Raw genomic sequence first — 16736 nt, 5'->3', positions numbered from 1 at the left:
TAGTTTGGGGAATAATTGGGATTGGGAGTGTGTTGGAGTCACTCTGCAAGTATTAACCCAGGCTAGTAGAAAGTCACGTGGGGTGACTGGCGTGTTGCAGGCAGGCTACTGGGGTCAGAGTTGTAGGACCAAAGCTGCAAATAGACATAGGTACTCAGGGCGTGACCTGCATGTTGTTGCTGACCGTGAATGTCATAGCTTGGAGTTATAGTAGCAAAGCATTTGAGGCACCCAGGGTTACAGGGCAGGCGGTTACTCAACCCCTCGCTATTCTGGATTGCATCCTGAACCTTGTGATACTCATACAATTGTGGGTTTTTTGTACTCATTAGAAGAATTACAAACGCTGGACTAAAGTCTACTCTCTGACACACTGGTATACTCTTCTGTGTCAAATAAGGAACTTTCACTATTCAAAATTATACTGGTATTAGAGTCTAAATTTCTTTCTGCTGTAAAAGTGTAACACAGACTGCATTACAAGCGTCCCTGTGTGACTTAAGCGTATCCTTTGGGGACCATTTCCTAGAGGTGAGAGGAAAGTCCATTCCTTTTTAATGCATGAGTTTTCTGCCAGCAACGTGCCATTTTTACTAGTGCACAATTGCTTACATCACTGGATTGAGACCACCATTTTTTTAATATAGGCACCTAAACATCAAATATAAACTTTCAGTCACTACCAGCCCGGGCTGGATTCAAATTAGCAGCTTAAAAGTGAGGTGGTTTGTATTCTGATAATTTTAAGAGCCGTTCAGTCTCCCAGTAAAGCACACTTACTATACACAGATTGAATTATTAACAATTTTTACATTATGGTGCATCAGGGATATAAAGATAACAGGGGAGACTTAAAAAATAAAAATTAAATTGAGTTGCTACCCACATCACTTACTACTTTCCTATTACTTCAAAAAGTAAACTGCATGATATGCCTTGTCAAAATTTTCCATAATATCTAGTAAGTCACTCTGGAAATTTAAACCTGTTAAACATACTTTTGCTTTTTATCTACTTTTTTTTGGTAAGGCTTCTTTTAATGCATTTGTGGAAACACATTGAGTGAGATGAAAAACATCAAGACCATTGTAAGTAATAGTTTGGTACCTACACAGTGTGATAATTTATACAGTCCTCTTCATTAAATGAAGTGACATTTGTTACTTGATGCCTTGCTTTTTTTTCTTTTAGGCCTACTGTGTAACAGAACCTGGAGCAGGCTCTGATGTGGCAGGTATAAAAACGAGAGCTGAGAAGAAAGGAGATGAATATGTCATAAATGGTCAAAAGATGTGGATCACCAATGGTGGCAAAGCTAACTGGTACATTAACTGCTTATTAATCTGCTGTATGGTTTCAACTACGTTGTGTTCAGCCCTTCACCATGTTTTATATATAACAGAAAATTTTCTCTGATATATTAAAATAGGTATTAGGCTCTCTTTTATGATCCTCTTCTAAATCTTCATGTTCATTACATTATATTTTGAGCTGTGATCAATATATCACTACAGAATTTTGCAGCTAACAATACACACTTGAGTGCCCCACAAGATCTACTAAGGAAACCATCAGATAACAAAACTTCTGAAAATGCGTTTGATAGCAGCATGATTTAAAAGCCAATCAATTCTATCTATTTTTAAAGGGAGGAAAAGTACAGAGGATGACTTACTTGCACAGTACTCAAAAGAACTTGTCTTATTATTCATTACTCTGCCTTGATTGTATACATGGTCATTGAGCGTAGTTCTTTCTTCTAGCCACATATACGGCTAGAAGACGCTTGTCACTTCCCACACAGATGGTTATAAAAAGCAGTTACATTTGTGTGGTGTCTTAAAAAGAATACTTTCCAAGCTATCCCCAAATCTAAATGATGTTGCCTTGAAGTCTGAAAAGAGCATTTTTTAAAAAGTACAGTTCTCTCATCCTGCCCTAGTTAATATCCTGTTGTACAACCTGCTTCAGAGAAATCTGCTTAATGGTTCAAGATCTTTGAGGAACCATTTAATAGCACCTAGCATCTGTCTTATGTCATCAAAGAATACTACAAGGGTGACTTATCAAATTTGTTGCATTTTTCTTTTAGAAGTGAGCTGCAACTTAGACATAGAAGAATAAAATTAATCCCCTCTATGGGATCATATGATAGTTCTAAAGATTTTCACACAATCACCTGCTCCCCTAATCCTTGATCTGCTATTAAATGACTCATCTCTGCAATAGCATTATCATAACATTCCTAAAGATAGTAACTAATATAATAAAAATGTACATTACACGATGAGGAAAGGGTCCTTTGTATCAGTTATTTGTCCTGTGTAATTTTGTTGGCACTTAGATACCACAGTGGTGGGTGTACTGGAAGTGACTCAGTAGAAATATTTTCAATTTAAAGCCAGCTTCCTTTCCTTTCCTTTCCTTTAATGCTTCCTTTTTAGAATCTCTTGATAGGGTTAATGTTATATGGTATTTAGTATCTATCTTAAAAAAACTTGCATTTGTTTATCTCTTAATCCTGAAGACAGGTTTGAGTCACTCAAGTTACTATGTGTTTGCACTAGGTATTTTTTGTTAGCTCGTTCCAATCCTGATCCGAAAGCCCCTGCCAGCAAAGCCTTTACTGGATTTATTGTGGAAGCAGACAGCCCTGGAATCCAAATTGGAAGAAAGGTGGAGTATATATGCATAGATATTTATAAGCGTGCTAGCTGTGGTACTAGGAGTTGCACTGCTCTGCTCAAAAACAGTAATGTTAAAGGAGAAAGTACTATTACTTGATTGATTTTTAACATATTAGGTACACAACATAACTGTGCCTAGCACAAGAAAACTTTTTTGTACTCATTGCGATTTCTATATTCTGACTCATTTTTAAAGATGTTTGAAATAAATTAGTGGTGACTTACTAGGTCTATCATATTAGTATTATGGGTTTATTTCAAGTAAACATGAGGCTTGGTCACCTGGATGGTTTTAAAAAAAAAAAAAAAAAAAAGCCTGATTTGATCTTGTTTACACTGGTGGAACTCTATAAATAACCATGGAGTTACACCACTGTACATAAGAAATATGTGAAATCAGAATTGCAGCTAAGACCTCTTTTTTTTCTTGCAATCAGAGGACTTTCTTTGTTTTGACTGCTGATCTGTGTGTGTCTGCAAGGAAGCATGACTGGTGGGAGTAAGGAAGGAGCAGCTTATCTGCAAAACCCCGCACCTTGAGTTCTGTCTGAAAAGATTTTACCTATTGTTTCAAATAACATCTAACTATTGAAAATGAAAAACTACTTTTCCTCTGAGGGTCCTGTGGCACCTTTAAGACTAACAGAAGTATTGGGAGCATAAGCTTTCGTGGGTAAGAACCTCACTTCTTCAGATGCAAGTGAAGAAGTCACTGCTTTTTACAGATTCAGACTAACACGGCTACCCCTTTGATACTTTTTCTCTATATTTTACTGTTGTGTATTTGACATAACTTCCCGTATAGTCAGTTTCATTGGATCCTCTGCATAGAGAGCCTGTCTCTTTTTCTTGGTAAGGTGGGTGTTTAAAAAGCAACAGGAAGGAAAAGGAAAGACGTGATTACACACCCACAAAAATTGTCAAGGAGATGGAGGGGGACGGGGGGGAGAAGGGGAATGACTCATGGGCCAGTGTGGTACCTGAAACCAATTTGCCAACTTGATTGGCAACTTGAAATGTCCATTTAATTAGAAGAGGAACATATGTCTCCTTTCCTTTCCTGACTCCCAGCCATGGCTGTTCTGTCACTTGAACAGTACCACTATGCAGCAGGTGGAGCCATGCTACCGATCAAATTTGTTGTTTTACATTGTGGAGCGGTATCCTAAATGCTTGTTTACCGGTTGCTCTATTTCTTGGGGATGATCAAAGGGACTCTGTCATATCAACTTAAACCTGAAATTTATATTTTTGTATTTTTTTTTAAATAAATCCAAAATTAAATCAACCTTGTACAAAACAAACTTCAGTAGAAACATTTTTGACTTTGTAACATTTCAATAGAATCTATTTCTGAATGAACAATTTCTCTCAAAGAGCTGGTCACTAAAATGTTTTGTTGCTAGTGCATGAAAACCAAAAAGTGAAACTGCTTTAGAAAATGGCTGTAAGCAAAAGGTGAAATTAGCAATTTTCATTGTGCTTAGAAAAATAAAGGGAATAAAAAGCATAAGGAAAAGAATGATTGATTTTTTTTTTTCAAAAAAATCATTGTTTTAATAAACTCCTTGAGTGTTTTTAGCATAAGTAAAGAAATTTGTTTTTGGTTGCTTATTTATCAACCAGAAGTAACTCTTCAAGATTTAAAAAAATGCAGTTATGTCAAAGCTGTTTAAGTTTTTGCTCTCAAGAAAGCTAATCTGTCTTTTGTTTAAAAATATGGTTTATAAAACAAAGGGCAGTGGTTAATTGCAGTGCAAATAGGTATTTGCCTGTGGAGTTACCCAATATGCATGTCTAAGTGCTCTGTGGGTGCATCTGGTGTGTTTAACTTAGATTTTTTAAACCAGGTTTTCAGTTTCAATTTCTTTTCATGTAAATCAAAATTTAGAAAACATCATGCCATGGAAGTATTCAGTTAGTTATACCTTTTGTAAACTTCCTTTTCAGGAGTTGAATATGGGTCAGCGCTGCTCAGATACAAGAGGTATTGTCTTTGAGGATGTGAGAGTGCCCAAAGAAAATGTTCTAAGTGCTGAGGGAGTTGGTTTTAAAATTGCTATGGGAGCTTTTGATAAAACCAGACCTCCAGTAAGTAGCAGAAATAAGGTGCTTTTTTAAAAAAATAAACAAAAAAACTTAAGGTAAAAGTGGAGAATTCAGATTTTATTATGTACTGTATTTGAACTATACAGGTAGCAGCAGGTGCTATTGGGCTAGCACAGAGAGCATTGGATGAAGCTACTAGGTATGCTTTGGAAAGAAAAACCTTTGGAAAACCAATTATAGAGGTAAGTTAAGCAAAAAGTTACAAGCCACAGTTTCGTAGCACATGTTGTTAAGATACTCTATTTTCATAGGACTAATTTATAGTATCCTTCTGCCCTCACTCTGCTTTTTCAGATGGGAAGGTAGAGTTGAGCACACCATATAAAACCATAAATAAAGCTAACCAGGTACTAAGTCGAGAAACTTTTTTAAAGAATGAATTGGTAAATGGTGATAGGTCATTTGAAAGCAATGTGCTGGGACTGAATTACATCAACCAGATACTTCAGTTTCCTTACTTATTGGGCAGGAAGCTGCAGGGAAGAGAAGACTTGATACCAACTTTTCTTTTTGATGTAAAGCAGGATACAGACCCTGTTAATAATGTAGCTAAACAGTGCAGTTCAAAGCTAAATTTTGTAATTAAATAGGTTTTAATTTTTAATTACTTGGGACTATGCCCTGAGCTACAGGTGTGAGATTCTGCCATCCCATAGTATATCTCTGAACAGAATTAATTCCATATGCTGCTTTGCCCACAATATTAAAGAAGCTACATTGTTTCTTTTGTATTCCCTGTAGAATCCTAACTAGGTAATATTAACTTGCTTTTATTTTAACAATCGTAGCACCAAGCAGTGTCCTTCATGCTGGCTGAAATGGCAATGAAAGTGGAACTAGCTAGACTGGCTTGCCAAAGGGCTGCTTGGGAGATTGATGCGGGTCGCAGAAATACTTACTTCGCATCCATTGCCAAGGCATTTGCTGGTGACATTGCAAACCAACTAGCTTCAGATGCGGTCCAGATTTTTGGAGGAAATGGATTTAATAGTGAATATCCTGTAGAAAAACTAATGAGAGATGCCAAAATCTATCAGGTAAGTAAAACAAATAATTAAAATATTACTATAGGGGTCGTGTTAGGTCTATAAAATAAGCTAGTGGTTGCTTGCTTTTAAAATTGATTACTAAATAATATTTGAAAAGCTGCTTTCTCCCTGCCCACCTCACTTTTTTTGTGTGCAGGTTTTGCTTTGCATCTTTCGAGGTAGGATGCATCTTCTAGGTAGACTGGGGAAGGAGGCTAGCCAAGAAGGCAGCTTGGGACTCTATCACTGAACTTGTTTTAGCCAAGGTTAAGCAGCATGTTGTAGTAGCACTTCATTCACTCCATTGCTCCTATTTTGGAGGGAGCTGGGATGATGGATTGGAAAAAACAGTTCTGGGCTACCCCAGGAGTGAGGAAGGGGAGGATATTTGGCTTTAAGAGAGGCAAGTAGCTTCCAAAATCAGTGATGAGCCTTGGCATGTATTGTCTGAAACTAAAGTTGATGACAGTCACTACTCTTTTTAGCTCTTAAAATTACTCTTGAGATCTGAGAGATGTGCTACTTGTGCCTTCAGTTTTTAGAACATTCATATATTATGTGGATATTTTTATTCTGGGACTTGAGTGTCTCTTTCCAAGTAAGAGCCATCTTTCTAAATGCTATCTTAAGTCTGAATACAGAAATGTTGGCATGGCAAGTCCGCATATAGGCTAAAACACCATTCTTAAACTTGGCTTAAACATGCTTTGTCCTGACCCCACACTACATGGCCAGTACTTAAGCAGCCTGAATTAGTTTTAATGAAATATGGTTCTCAGCCCAATTCAGATAACTCTTAAACTAAGCAGCAACATAAAGGGCTGTATGTAGTAAAAGGAAGGCTGCCTCTCTTAGCACTTTGTTGGTATAGCAGGTATCCAGTGTTGTCTTAGCAAGCTCCTCTGAAATGCTGTTGTGGAAGCTCAGTGAGGCTCAATTTCACAGCGGGGAGCAGCACCTGGTTAGGCAAGGTAAGAGGAAGCAGAGACTGAAAGGAAAGAAATCAAAATGTAGAGAAGAATATAGACTTTAATCTCCCACTTCAGTCTGTTGGTTCTTAAACCGTTTTTAAGGAAACTGAAATGATACAAAACAATATAAATAATCAAACTTACAGACTATTTTAAAAGGCTTTCTGAAGTGGAGATTGAATTTTCTTCTTCCTTACATGATGATCCATTGCACTTCCCTGTTGCAAAACTGGTGGTAATCTTCACCCATTTGCCAAGTCATATAGGCAGAAAGGAGGGACCCATAATAAAAGCATTTTATGATTACTTAAACTAAAAGCCCCTTCAAGTACTCAAAGTGCTGCAGTACTAGTGCCAAGCAGAAGTTATCTCAGGAACATTATTGATACTAATTACTCTTCTAAAGGAATGATTGTGAAAGAATTCCTTTGCACAACCAGGGGGCACAGTACTTTATTTCTAATACTACTATCAAGTGCAGGAATAGGAGCAACTAAATAATTCTAAAAAGGATTTGGTTCTTTCACCACGCAATGCATTTCCTAAGCCACAAAATATTTATCCAACCTTCCTGTGAAGATGCTGGGAAGTTCTAATGGTATAAAGAGAGTTTAGAAACCATGTTCTGTGACTAACTATCAATGTAATTGGTGGGAAACTTTTCTTTGCTGCTCCTGTTGTTTTTGGTTCACATGAATGATATAAAACTATTTCATTATTCTCATTAATTATTATAGTCCTGAAGCTGTTCTGGTTTCCTCTTTATATATGAGAAAAAAGAAAGGAAGCTGCAACCTTATTCTGTGTTTAGTACAGCACGTTTCTATACCCTCTGCAGAACCTGAAGACTCGTATTCAGGTAGAACGCTGTTTAGTTCTCTTGTCCCATGACAGCAATCCTCTTTAACTTTTCCTCTACTTTATTTTTCTCTGATATAGGGAAGCAAAATAAGAAAGAAATGGGAGGCTTTCATCTTTGAGTTTATTCCTTGGTCTGGATTGAGGAGCCATTTTGTCAGTGTTCCTTGGGCAGCTCAGTTTTTCCACAAGCAAGCAGTGGATAAGGCAACTGATGTCTGTAATCCTAGGCTCTGAAATTCATCTTCCAGTGATGCTCTTGAGCTTTCTCTCATGATTATTTGCCAGTCCATGAAGTGTGTAACATTAACTCTCATCCAGAAAATGGACAGCATTCATCTACAGCTGATAGACAAGGCCTACATCCTTCAGAACAAGTGTTACTCTGGTAGTGAGATTAGTGTCTCAAGAGCCTTTTTTAAAAAGGGAGATTCTGTCTTGGACTATTCAACTACATGTAATGGTCCAGATTCTCCCCTGTGGTGTGACTGCTTCATAGCATAGTAGTATCCTCCAGCAGCACAAAAGCAGGTTTAGACTAAAGTGTATGTGGCTGGGACTTTCCTGTGACCTCTGGCTGCTCAAACAGCCTTTCAGGTCCATTGGCAGATGGTGTGCGTTAGAGAAGCTAAGAAGCTGCTCTGACTCACACCAGAGAACCAGTTCAAGATAAGAGGAGCACAACTATGGCTTTGCATTCCCCAAGTTTAGCTGTGGCACACACAGCCAGCCAAGGATTGGGGCCCAGATCTTGTTCCAGTTCCATATGTGTGTCTGTTTCCTTTGCCAGTGAATCTATAAATAGTGTTATGGGACCATCTATTGGAAGGAAACAGGAAAGAGTTGTGAAAATCCAGCCCAATTACACAAGTCTCAGGCAAAACATCCTCCCTTCCAGTTCTTTACCTTCTCTACAGAAAAGCACAGTCCACTCAAGCTCTGTCCCAGTACCCTCTCTGGTCTCTGAGTGTACCCCTTCAGGTTCAGACATCGTGCCTTTACCTCTCCTAGACTGTAATCCCACAATTTTCCCATTCTTAGACTGGGCCCTGGGCTACTGTACCCTGTCATGCCCTGTGTATAAGCTATGCTTACCCAGCAGGTCTGACTGGGTTTAACAGTTCTTCCCTTTGAGAGTCTGTGATCAGTGGTGAATATTGTGACCAGACAGCTTGTTAAAAACAAAGTATTGTTTATGTCTCACAGTAGGAACAAAGCATAAAAGAAAAAGGATTTTAAAACAAATTATAATCTACCCATGTATCTGTCTTACCTGAGATAACATTTTACCATCCTGTGTTTATAACCTAAGCAGGCCAACCTTCAGACACCCCAGCAGGTGCCTATGTTGGTGTGGTTTTCCCAAACAGCTCCCCAGTCTCTTTATAAACTGATATTGACCTTTTGATCTTCTTGTGTTCCTGAGTCTTTCTGTCTAGCATTGTCTCTTAACAACCACAAAGTGCCTACCAAATAGTGACTTATTTTGAGTCAGTTTTCCTTTTTGTTTTTCCTGACATCTGCCCCTCCCCCATTACTAACCCAACATAGTCATACAGTAAACGTTGCCAATAACTAAGTCAACAAACAGTAATAGAACAGATCCATATCCATCGTAAGCTCTTCAAATATTTTTACTGTGTAACTAGGATGCCTGGGGTTTGTAAAATGGTTTTAGGTTGTCATCTTTATAAATGGCCTATTAAGTTTCAGAGTAATATCTTTTTATATCCGTCACAACATTTATCTGAGAAATCTATCCAGATGTTTGATTTTATGTTTCCTAAAGTGATCTGTAGTAGGTTCGCGCCGGGGCTCTACCCTCCGGGACGGAGGGGCACCACACCGACTCACTACAGCACAGACAGTCAAAGCTCAGGCCCCTTTACGCAGGGGCTGAGCGACCCCCCCCAGTTCAGGGAGCTCAGGCCCTCAGGCAGGGCTGAGCAAACAATCAGCTAGCTCAGGCCTTTTGGTGCAGGGGCTGAGCAGCAATCAACAGTTTAAAGGAGGCCCAGGCCCTGGATCAGGGCGGGGCACAAACAGTCACAGCTCAGGCCCCTTTGGTGCAGGGGCTGAGCAACCATCAGTTATGGGGCTCATGCCCTCTGGTGCGGGGGCTGAGCAACAATACACTTGGGGGGAGGCCCAGGTTCCTACCTGAGCGTTGGGTGAGGGGGAAGCCTGCCACCCGTGAGCGGGGGTGGCGGGGGGGATGCAGGCCCACCCACTCCACTGCGTCCCAGCCCGGGGCCCTAGCAGCGGTTACTGCCGCTGCTGGTCAGTGGGGTGTCCTGACCGAAACACACTGACATCGGCTCAAATTCCATCTTGTCTTGCAGTTGGCAGAGGGGCCCCTGGCCCAGTGCCTGCTGGCCTCTAATGCCTGAAATCTCCAGAGAAGCATTTGGGGCATTTATCATCGAAGACTATTTAGTGGCCAACACATTATTGCAGTCCATGCTGGATGTCATAAATGCTTCGGCCAGAGTTATGGCTTCTGTGGTGACCATGAGAAGAACGTGCTGGCTGCAGAATTCAGGCATTATTCCCGACATGCAGCAGGGCATAGAGACTGGGTGGTGTTTTCACACAAGATGGATGAGACCCTGTCCTCCTTCAAGGATTTTAAGGCTACCCTACGTTCCTAAGGGGTGTATACACCAGCAGTGAAGAGGTGCCACTTCAGTGGTTAACCACAGCAACAATACCATCTGCAGTGCACCTTTGGGCAACCTTTTGCTCCCTTGAGACAGCGGGATTACCTCAGAAAGGGTCATAGATCCCAGACGAGGAGGCTGTCGAGTCCATGGTTTGACCAATCGATACACCTCCTGCTGGTGCCCTCCAAGTGCCCATTTTGACTCTGCTAGCCGATCGCTAGCCTAGGGTCCAGAATCATCTTGTGGACCATCTCAGCAGGAATTTTCCCCTGAACCATGAGTGGTCTCTAAAGCTCTGTGTTCTGCAAGTCATCTTTGCAGCGTGGGGCATCCCAATGATTGACCTGTTCGCTACAAGGGACAACAGGAAATGCCATCTCTTCTGCTCTCAGGGTGGCCTCAAGGACACCTTCCATCTCATTTGGCAATTGGCTTTCCTGCATGCTTTTCCTCTGATCCTGATCATTCCACAGGTCATCGTCAAGCTGAAAGCAGATCGGGCCAAGCTCATCCTCATTGCCCTGGCATGGCCGAGGCAGTGCTGGTTTTCCGACCTTCTTGCATTGTCACTTCGGCCTCCTTCCTCTCCATCCTGACCTGCTCATGCAGAACTACGGTCACACCTTGCATCCGGCACTCAGCTCCCTCCCTGCATCTTATGATGTGGCTGGTCTGTGGTTGAATGAGGAGGAAGAGTGATGTTCTGCAGCTGATTGATAGACGTACTCGGTAGTATAAAACCCTCTACCAGGATGGCCTATTTGGCAAAGTGGAAGCGTTTTTCAATGTGGTCATTGGCCTGCGGAGTTCAGCTGACACTAGCTAGTATCCAAGACACCTTGGACTATTTGCTACGTCTTCAGTTGTCAGGCTTACACTTAGGTCATTGAGGGTGCATCTAGCAGCAATCTCAGCCACTCATTCATGAAAGATCAGTGTTTTCCAAAGCCACAGTGGAAAGATTCTTCAAAGGAATCCTTCATCTCCACCTGCCGGTGCAGGAACCAGTTCCCTTGTGAGATGTTACCACCGTTTTAGTGACTCTTATGGGACCTCAGTTTGAGCCCCTGGCATCCTGCCCCTGTCCTCTCATGTCAAAAAACTGCCTTCCTCGTGGCAATAACTTCTTCGAGGAAAATATGTGAATTGCAGGCAGAACCTCCCTGTGATGGCAGAGCCTCCTTACACACAATTCTCCAAAGACCAAGTGATGTTTCGGCTGCACCCAAAGTTTGTTTCTCAAGTGGTCTCTGCTTAATTTAAACTAAGCAGTATATTTGCTGGTGTTTTTTTCCTAAGCAGCATTCCTCTCCAGAGGAGCAGTGTCTTCACACATAGAAGGTCAGACATAGTCTGATGTCCAATCTGGACAGGACTACAGCCTTTCAGGCTTCACCGTCTCTGTGTTTGTGTGGTCTGCAGGCAGTACGAAGGGGCAAGCAGTTTCCTCACAGATGATCTCTAAGTAGATAAGTTCCAGCATCATGACTGCATATGAAATCGCTTTGGCTATGCTTCCTCTGTGGGTGTGAGCTCATCCTATGAGTAGCATTCCTAAGTGACATCTCAGTATTGGATATTTACAGGGCTGCCACGTGGTTGGTGATACATACATTACAAACCATTGTGCCACTACCATGGCATCCAGAGCAGATGCAAACTTTGGGAAGGTGGTCGTGCAGTCCTTGTTTAAATAGACTTTGAGCTGCACCCCCTACAGATACTGCTTGAGTCACCTAAGTGGAATACCCAGCAGCATTTACTCAAAGGAGAAATGGTTACTTACTGTAACTGTAGTTCTTTTGAGACGTGATGCAGATGTGTATTCCACAACCCACCTTCTGTCCCCTCTGCATAGGCATCTAGTTTCTGGGCATTCAGTGCAAAGAAACTAAGGGGGGGTCAGGGTGGCAATACCTCAGTAGCCAGGGATGGGGCTATGGCCTCAAGGTGCGAGTGCTGCCCCTCTAGAGGGACTGTTAGGCAAAATTCTCCACATCTAAATGGTGTGCGCACACATCTAAGTGGAATACGTGTCTGCATTACATCTCAAAGAACCACAGTCGCAGTAAGTAACAGTTTCTTGTCTAAAGTGTCCAGAGCCTTTTAGTTCTATAATTGCCTTATAAGTATTTTTATTATTTAAATCTTTCTCCCAGGAACTTGGATTTATTGTTTATTTTTATCATCCGTTTTCTTTGGGACTGAGGGAATGGTAAATGATTTTTATTTGAAAGAAAAAATCTGAGTAGGTCTCTAAATTGTCTACATTCATCTTCTCGGAACTTTATTGATTTTGATTAATCTTTTTTATAATTATGATGGATAATGTCTGAGCTTATATTTAAGAATTTTAAAATTTTTTATTGATTTAAATTTTCACCATTGCAGGAAATTATGGTGAGGTCAGGCAATTATTTAATGACAGTAGACGTTCAGATTCAAAAAGTTAAAGCTTTATAAACCGTTAATACATAAATTGTTAATATCACATGTCAAAATAAACAAAGTAAATATCCGTAAATCAAGAAATTGTATCTGTTTTACTATTTATTCGCTAGCCCCTTTGTAAAACACTAATTTTAAATTGCTGGATTTTGACTCTGATAAATTCTCAAGCAGTGTTGACCCGAAGTTATGTTTGTTGGAAATATATTTTTGTCAGTTTGTGCATGGTGAAAGCGATATTTACTGACATTTACAGATAAAAAAATCTAATCCTTCCAAGCCTAGTTATGATTATCCCCATTAATCTCTCTGCAGGAGTTATATTTGTGATACATCAGCTAATTATCTAAGGAATTAAAGAGAAGAAAGCCTCAAAGTAGTTTCTTTTGTGGTTTTGATTGGTCTCCTGTTGTTGACATTTGTAGCAGTGTTTCATTATTAAACTTTCTTTAAAAATAATGAATTTGCTGAATTGATTGCAACATTCTTCTGAAGTCTGGATTGAGGAATTTTCATTCTTCAGACATTGATCATTGGTCACATGTTTTGGAGTGATTCTAATTTCCTTCAATATTCCATCTAACCATACTTCTCTAGTTCTAGTTTCTATTCCTAATCTTTTGGGAAGCTTATGGAAAAGGATAATCCACAGTGTTGCTTCATCTGTCTGTAAAGAGTCTTTAAATGCCTTACTGTGTTTCATGCACTGTCACTTTAAAGTAAGTATCCCAGCCTCTGAAAGAGTTTGTTTTATTGCAGATTTATACCATCCTCCCATTTCTGATGCATGATACCTCACATGTCTCTTGCCCTCGATTACTTTTTGCACTTTATTGTCTACCCTACTGTATCACTGCCTGATGACAGACTGCATGTGCTCTTGGACATATGCTTCATCTACCAAACTTTGTTTCTCATCGGTTCTTTTGTTCCATTTCTGTACTTGATTTCATTCAGTACTTCATACATTCTTCCATAGGCTGTTCTGATAAAGTTATTTTCCCCTTTTGTTCTCGATTTAGTCCCAATTACAAATCTAAGTAACAGTGACCATGATCTTATGTAGACGCTCCCTCTGCACAACTTAAAAAATAACCTTTGTGCTTAAAGTGCCCAAAATTCTTGAGCCTGAAGCTTGTTCTTGTTTTCAAACATGGGGTGTTAACTGAACTCTTTCTTGTGATATTTCTTAACAAGACTTGTAGGTTTTTCGTTGCTCAGATAATGCTTTGCAGTTATATACTGCCTTCCTTCTGGGAATCTTGAAACACCTGGTGGTGAAGATAATTATCTCTATTATGCAGTTGGTGAAACTGAGGCTTTGTGACCTTGACCAAATCTATAAAAGTCTTTAAAAGAGTTAGGAACTGAAATCATAACTCAGTCCTGTACTTTAACCACTGAATCATACTTTGTGTCTCCCATCATGCCTCTCTATTTTTGTGTACTGCCAAAAAGGATAAAGACCAAAATTTGATTTCAATCCTAGCACAAAGAGCTTCATAGTAAATGTTTCATTTTGTTGCCAGCACACAGGCTAAAACAGAGGGGTGGTTTGTGCAACAGGAGAAAAGGGGGGGGGGGGAGAGAGAGAGAGAGAGAGAACACCGTGCCAGAAAAGATACAAAAATGTGAGCTGAGAGATGAAAAAACACAGTATTACTGCAGGAGGAGGGAGGCATTGAAAACCTGATAAAATGGAGACAGACAACAAAAGAAATTAAGAAAGTAAGGGGGGAAGTGGCCATGAACAGTTTGGGTAAAAAGAACAACACTGCTTTACATACTTGTGAAGCTTTTAACGTTTTGTATGTTGTATTGAAACTGATCTTGCTATTTTTAAAAAGTTTTAAAAACTGGCAGTGTAACACAATAATGTAATGGTATCATAATTCTTTTCAGATCTACGAAGGAACAGCTCAGATCCAAAGGCTGATCATAGCACGTGAACATGTGGCCAAGTTTAAAAGTTAAGCAAAAGCATTGATGTTGGCTGTCAATGCCTTTATAAAGGAAAAGAGGGCTTTAAACTTTTTCTTGAATGCAGTTTAAAAAGAAAAAAATAATAACCTTTCATTCACACTTTTGTATTATGTACTTTCTTAAACCTCAATTTTTCCCCTGCTCTGTCTACAAATTTGGTATTTTCTAAAGCATATCTTTGGCCTCCAATATGGTATTGCATTGTTTTTTTAATAGTACATTTTTTTCTCCTTAAAAGGGTCCAAACTTGCACACATTGGAATACATTGTAGTTTCATCATTGAATTCAGTAGGAGCAGATTTGGACCTAAGCAAAGAAGAAAATATCGAAACCTTTAATAAAAAAGCTATTACTCTGTTTCCTCAGAGATCATGTTCTGCTTCGTAGGTTTCAATTTCTTCTGTGTACTTACAGCTTTATGAGTTCTAGAAACTTGCACTTTCAGAATATTTAAAATTAAGTATAGGTGAATGTTTAGGCCCTGCTAAATTATAATACTGTGTTCTGACATCAAAACAGGGATTATTGTTTTAGGAAAATAATATCACAGCAGCTTATCACTTTATTTTACTATACTTGTAAATTGTCTATACATGTATGAGCAAAACCTGTTTTATGCTATGCCATTGTAAACAAACATGAAATTTGGTTTACTTGTGCACCATCTTTCATCTTATTTGTCTGGAACAAGTACTGATTTTTTTTTTTTTTTTTTAATTCTGTCTATTTGGATGCATGTATTTTACCTTCTGTGCCTTAAAAAAAGCTATCGTATTGTATACAGTTTAAAAAAACCAAACTTCATTCTCCTCTCTCTCTCCTTCCTAAAATAAGACTTCTTTTTATGGATAAATACTATGAACAACTTTTGGGAACTAATGTTATGCGCAATAGTAGTTTCATTAACTACATATTTTTTTTATAGCAGAAAAACTGAACAATGACCATTCAGATTCAGATTTTTTAGTTTCTTTGAACTGCACGCATTCAAAATCACCATAAGGGTTACTGTGCCACATTTTTGGATATAGTATCCCTATTAAACATAAATATTACCTCAAGTATGATGATTGATAGAAGCAGTAAATCACACAATGCAAAGTTTTTCCTGTCATGTTTAATAGTAAATGATTCGAAAGGTGTTTGTTAGTCATAGTGCTGAATTGCAGTAATAAAAAACTACTTATTCTCAGAAAACAGATGTGCACTACTCATTTTTATTTTCAAATGAGGACCAGTTTCCTTCAAATAGACTATGGTAGAAATTGTATAACATTGTGAGGTATGATTGGTAATAGGATATTCAGATATGACATTTTAAGTTACGTGTTCAAATCAGGTCCAGCTCAGAATTAGACAATTCATTTTTAGTCCGTCTTTGTGAATGAGTTGTTAATTATACTTTAATTCCTATTTGGTCATTATCCATGCCACAGACCACTGCAATGGACCATCCAAGTCGAGGCCAGAGGTTGCATAGCTTAGCCATGGAAATCTTGCTCATATTGGGACTAACTCACCTCTTCCAAATTATCATTGATACTTAGTGGGGTTTGATGAGGAGGGGAAGTTTACACTGATACTGTGCATGCTATGTATCTGTTTTGGGGATCTAAGTAACCTCAGGCATTACTTGAACAGCAGTCAGAATCTAGCCACTGGAAGTGAACAAGTATCATGTCAGTTTCCAGGACTGTCAATCTTTCATGAGAACTAAATTCACATTTCAAGTTTTATTCTCTGTTCTGTTTCCTAGTTGAGGGTGAATCATTTTGTAGTAGGGGGTTTTTGTCTAAACTTACTAAAATAAGTATTTAAGGTGTCACGAGGCATAAATTTTGTTTTCAGGTAGTACTAGCAAAATGCTAATCCTCATAGAAGTCTTACTGAAGGAAAACAGAAGTGCTTGTGTGCATGAAAGCAGAATCATAACCGCTATGTAACCTACATGAAGAAAGCCTGCACCTGGCATCTATTATTGAAGAAAA

The 16736-nt window shown here is 39.2% G+C and overlaps 1 protein-coding gene and 1 non-coding gene across 3 annotated transcripts in view; both read left to right on the top strand.

Moving 5' to 3' along the window:
* ACADM (acyl-CoA dehydrogenase medium chain) overlaps positions 1–16736 on the top strand; it is a 37844-nt gene extending 21108 nt beyond the window's left edge. The window contains exons 7-12 of one of the 2 annotated variants that reach the window (XM_034778690.1): positions 1192–1322; positions 2568–2676; positions 4638–4778; positions 4883–4978; positions 5585–5833; positions 14667–16736. In XM_034778690.1, coding sequence (XP_034634581.1) covers positions 1192–1322; positions 2568–2676; positions 4638–4778; positions 4883–4978; positions 5585–5833; positions 14667–14738 — 798 coding nt within the window. In that variant the 3' untranslated portion in view covers positions 14739–16736. Of the gene's footprint in view, positions 1–1191; positions 1323–2567; positions 2677–4637; positions 4779–4882; positions 4979–5584; positions 5834–7734; positions 9569–14666 lie in introns of those variants that run through there. The other variant, XM_034778689.1, reaches the window with a different exon arrangement.
* On the top strand, positions 6243–6334 carry LOC117882325. Its single transcript, XR_004646983.1, has one exon. It is a non-coding gene; the product is annotated as a small nucleolar RNA SNORD45 (small nucleolar RNA).

This window comes from Trachemys scripta, chromosome 8 (assembly GCF_013100865.1).
Source record: "Trachemys scripta elegans isolate TJP31775 chromosome 8, CAS_Tse_1.0, whole genome shotgun sequence".
NCBI lineage: Eukaryota > Metazoa > Chordata > Testudines > Emydidae > Trachemys > Trachemys scripta.
The sequence above is the reverse complement of the archived record's forward strand: the minus strand, read 5'-3'. Positions and strand labels throughout refer to the sequence as shown.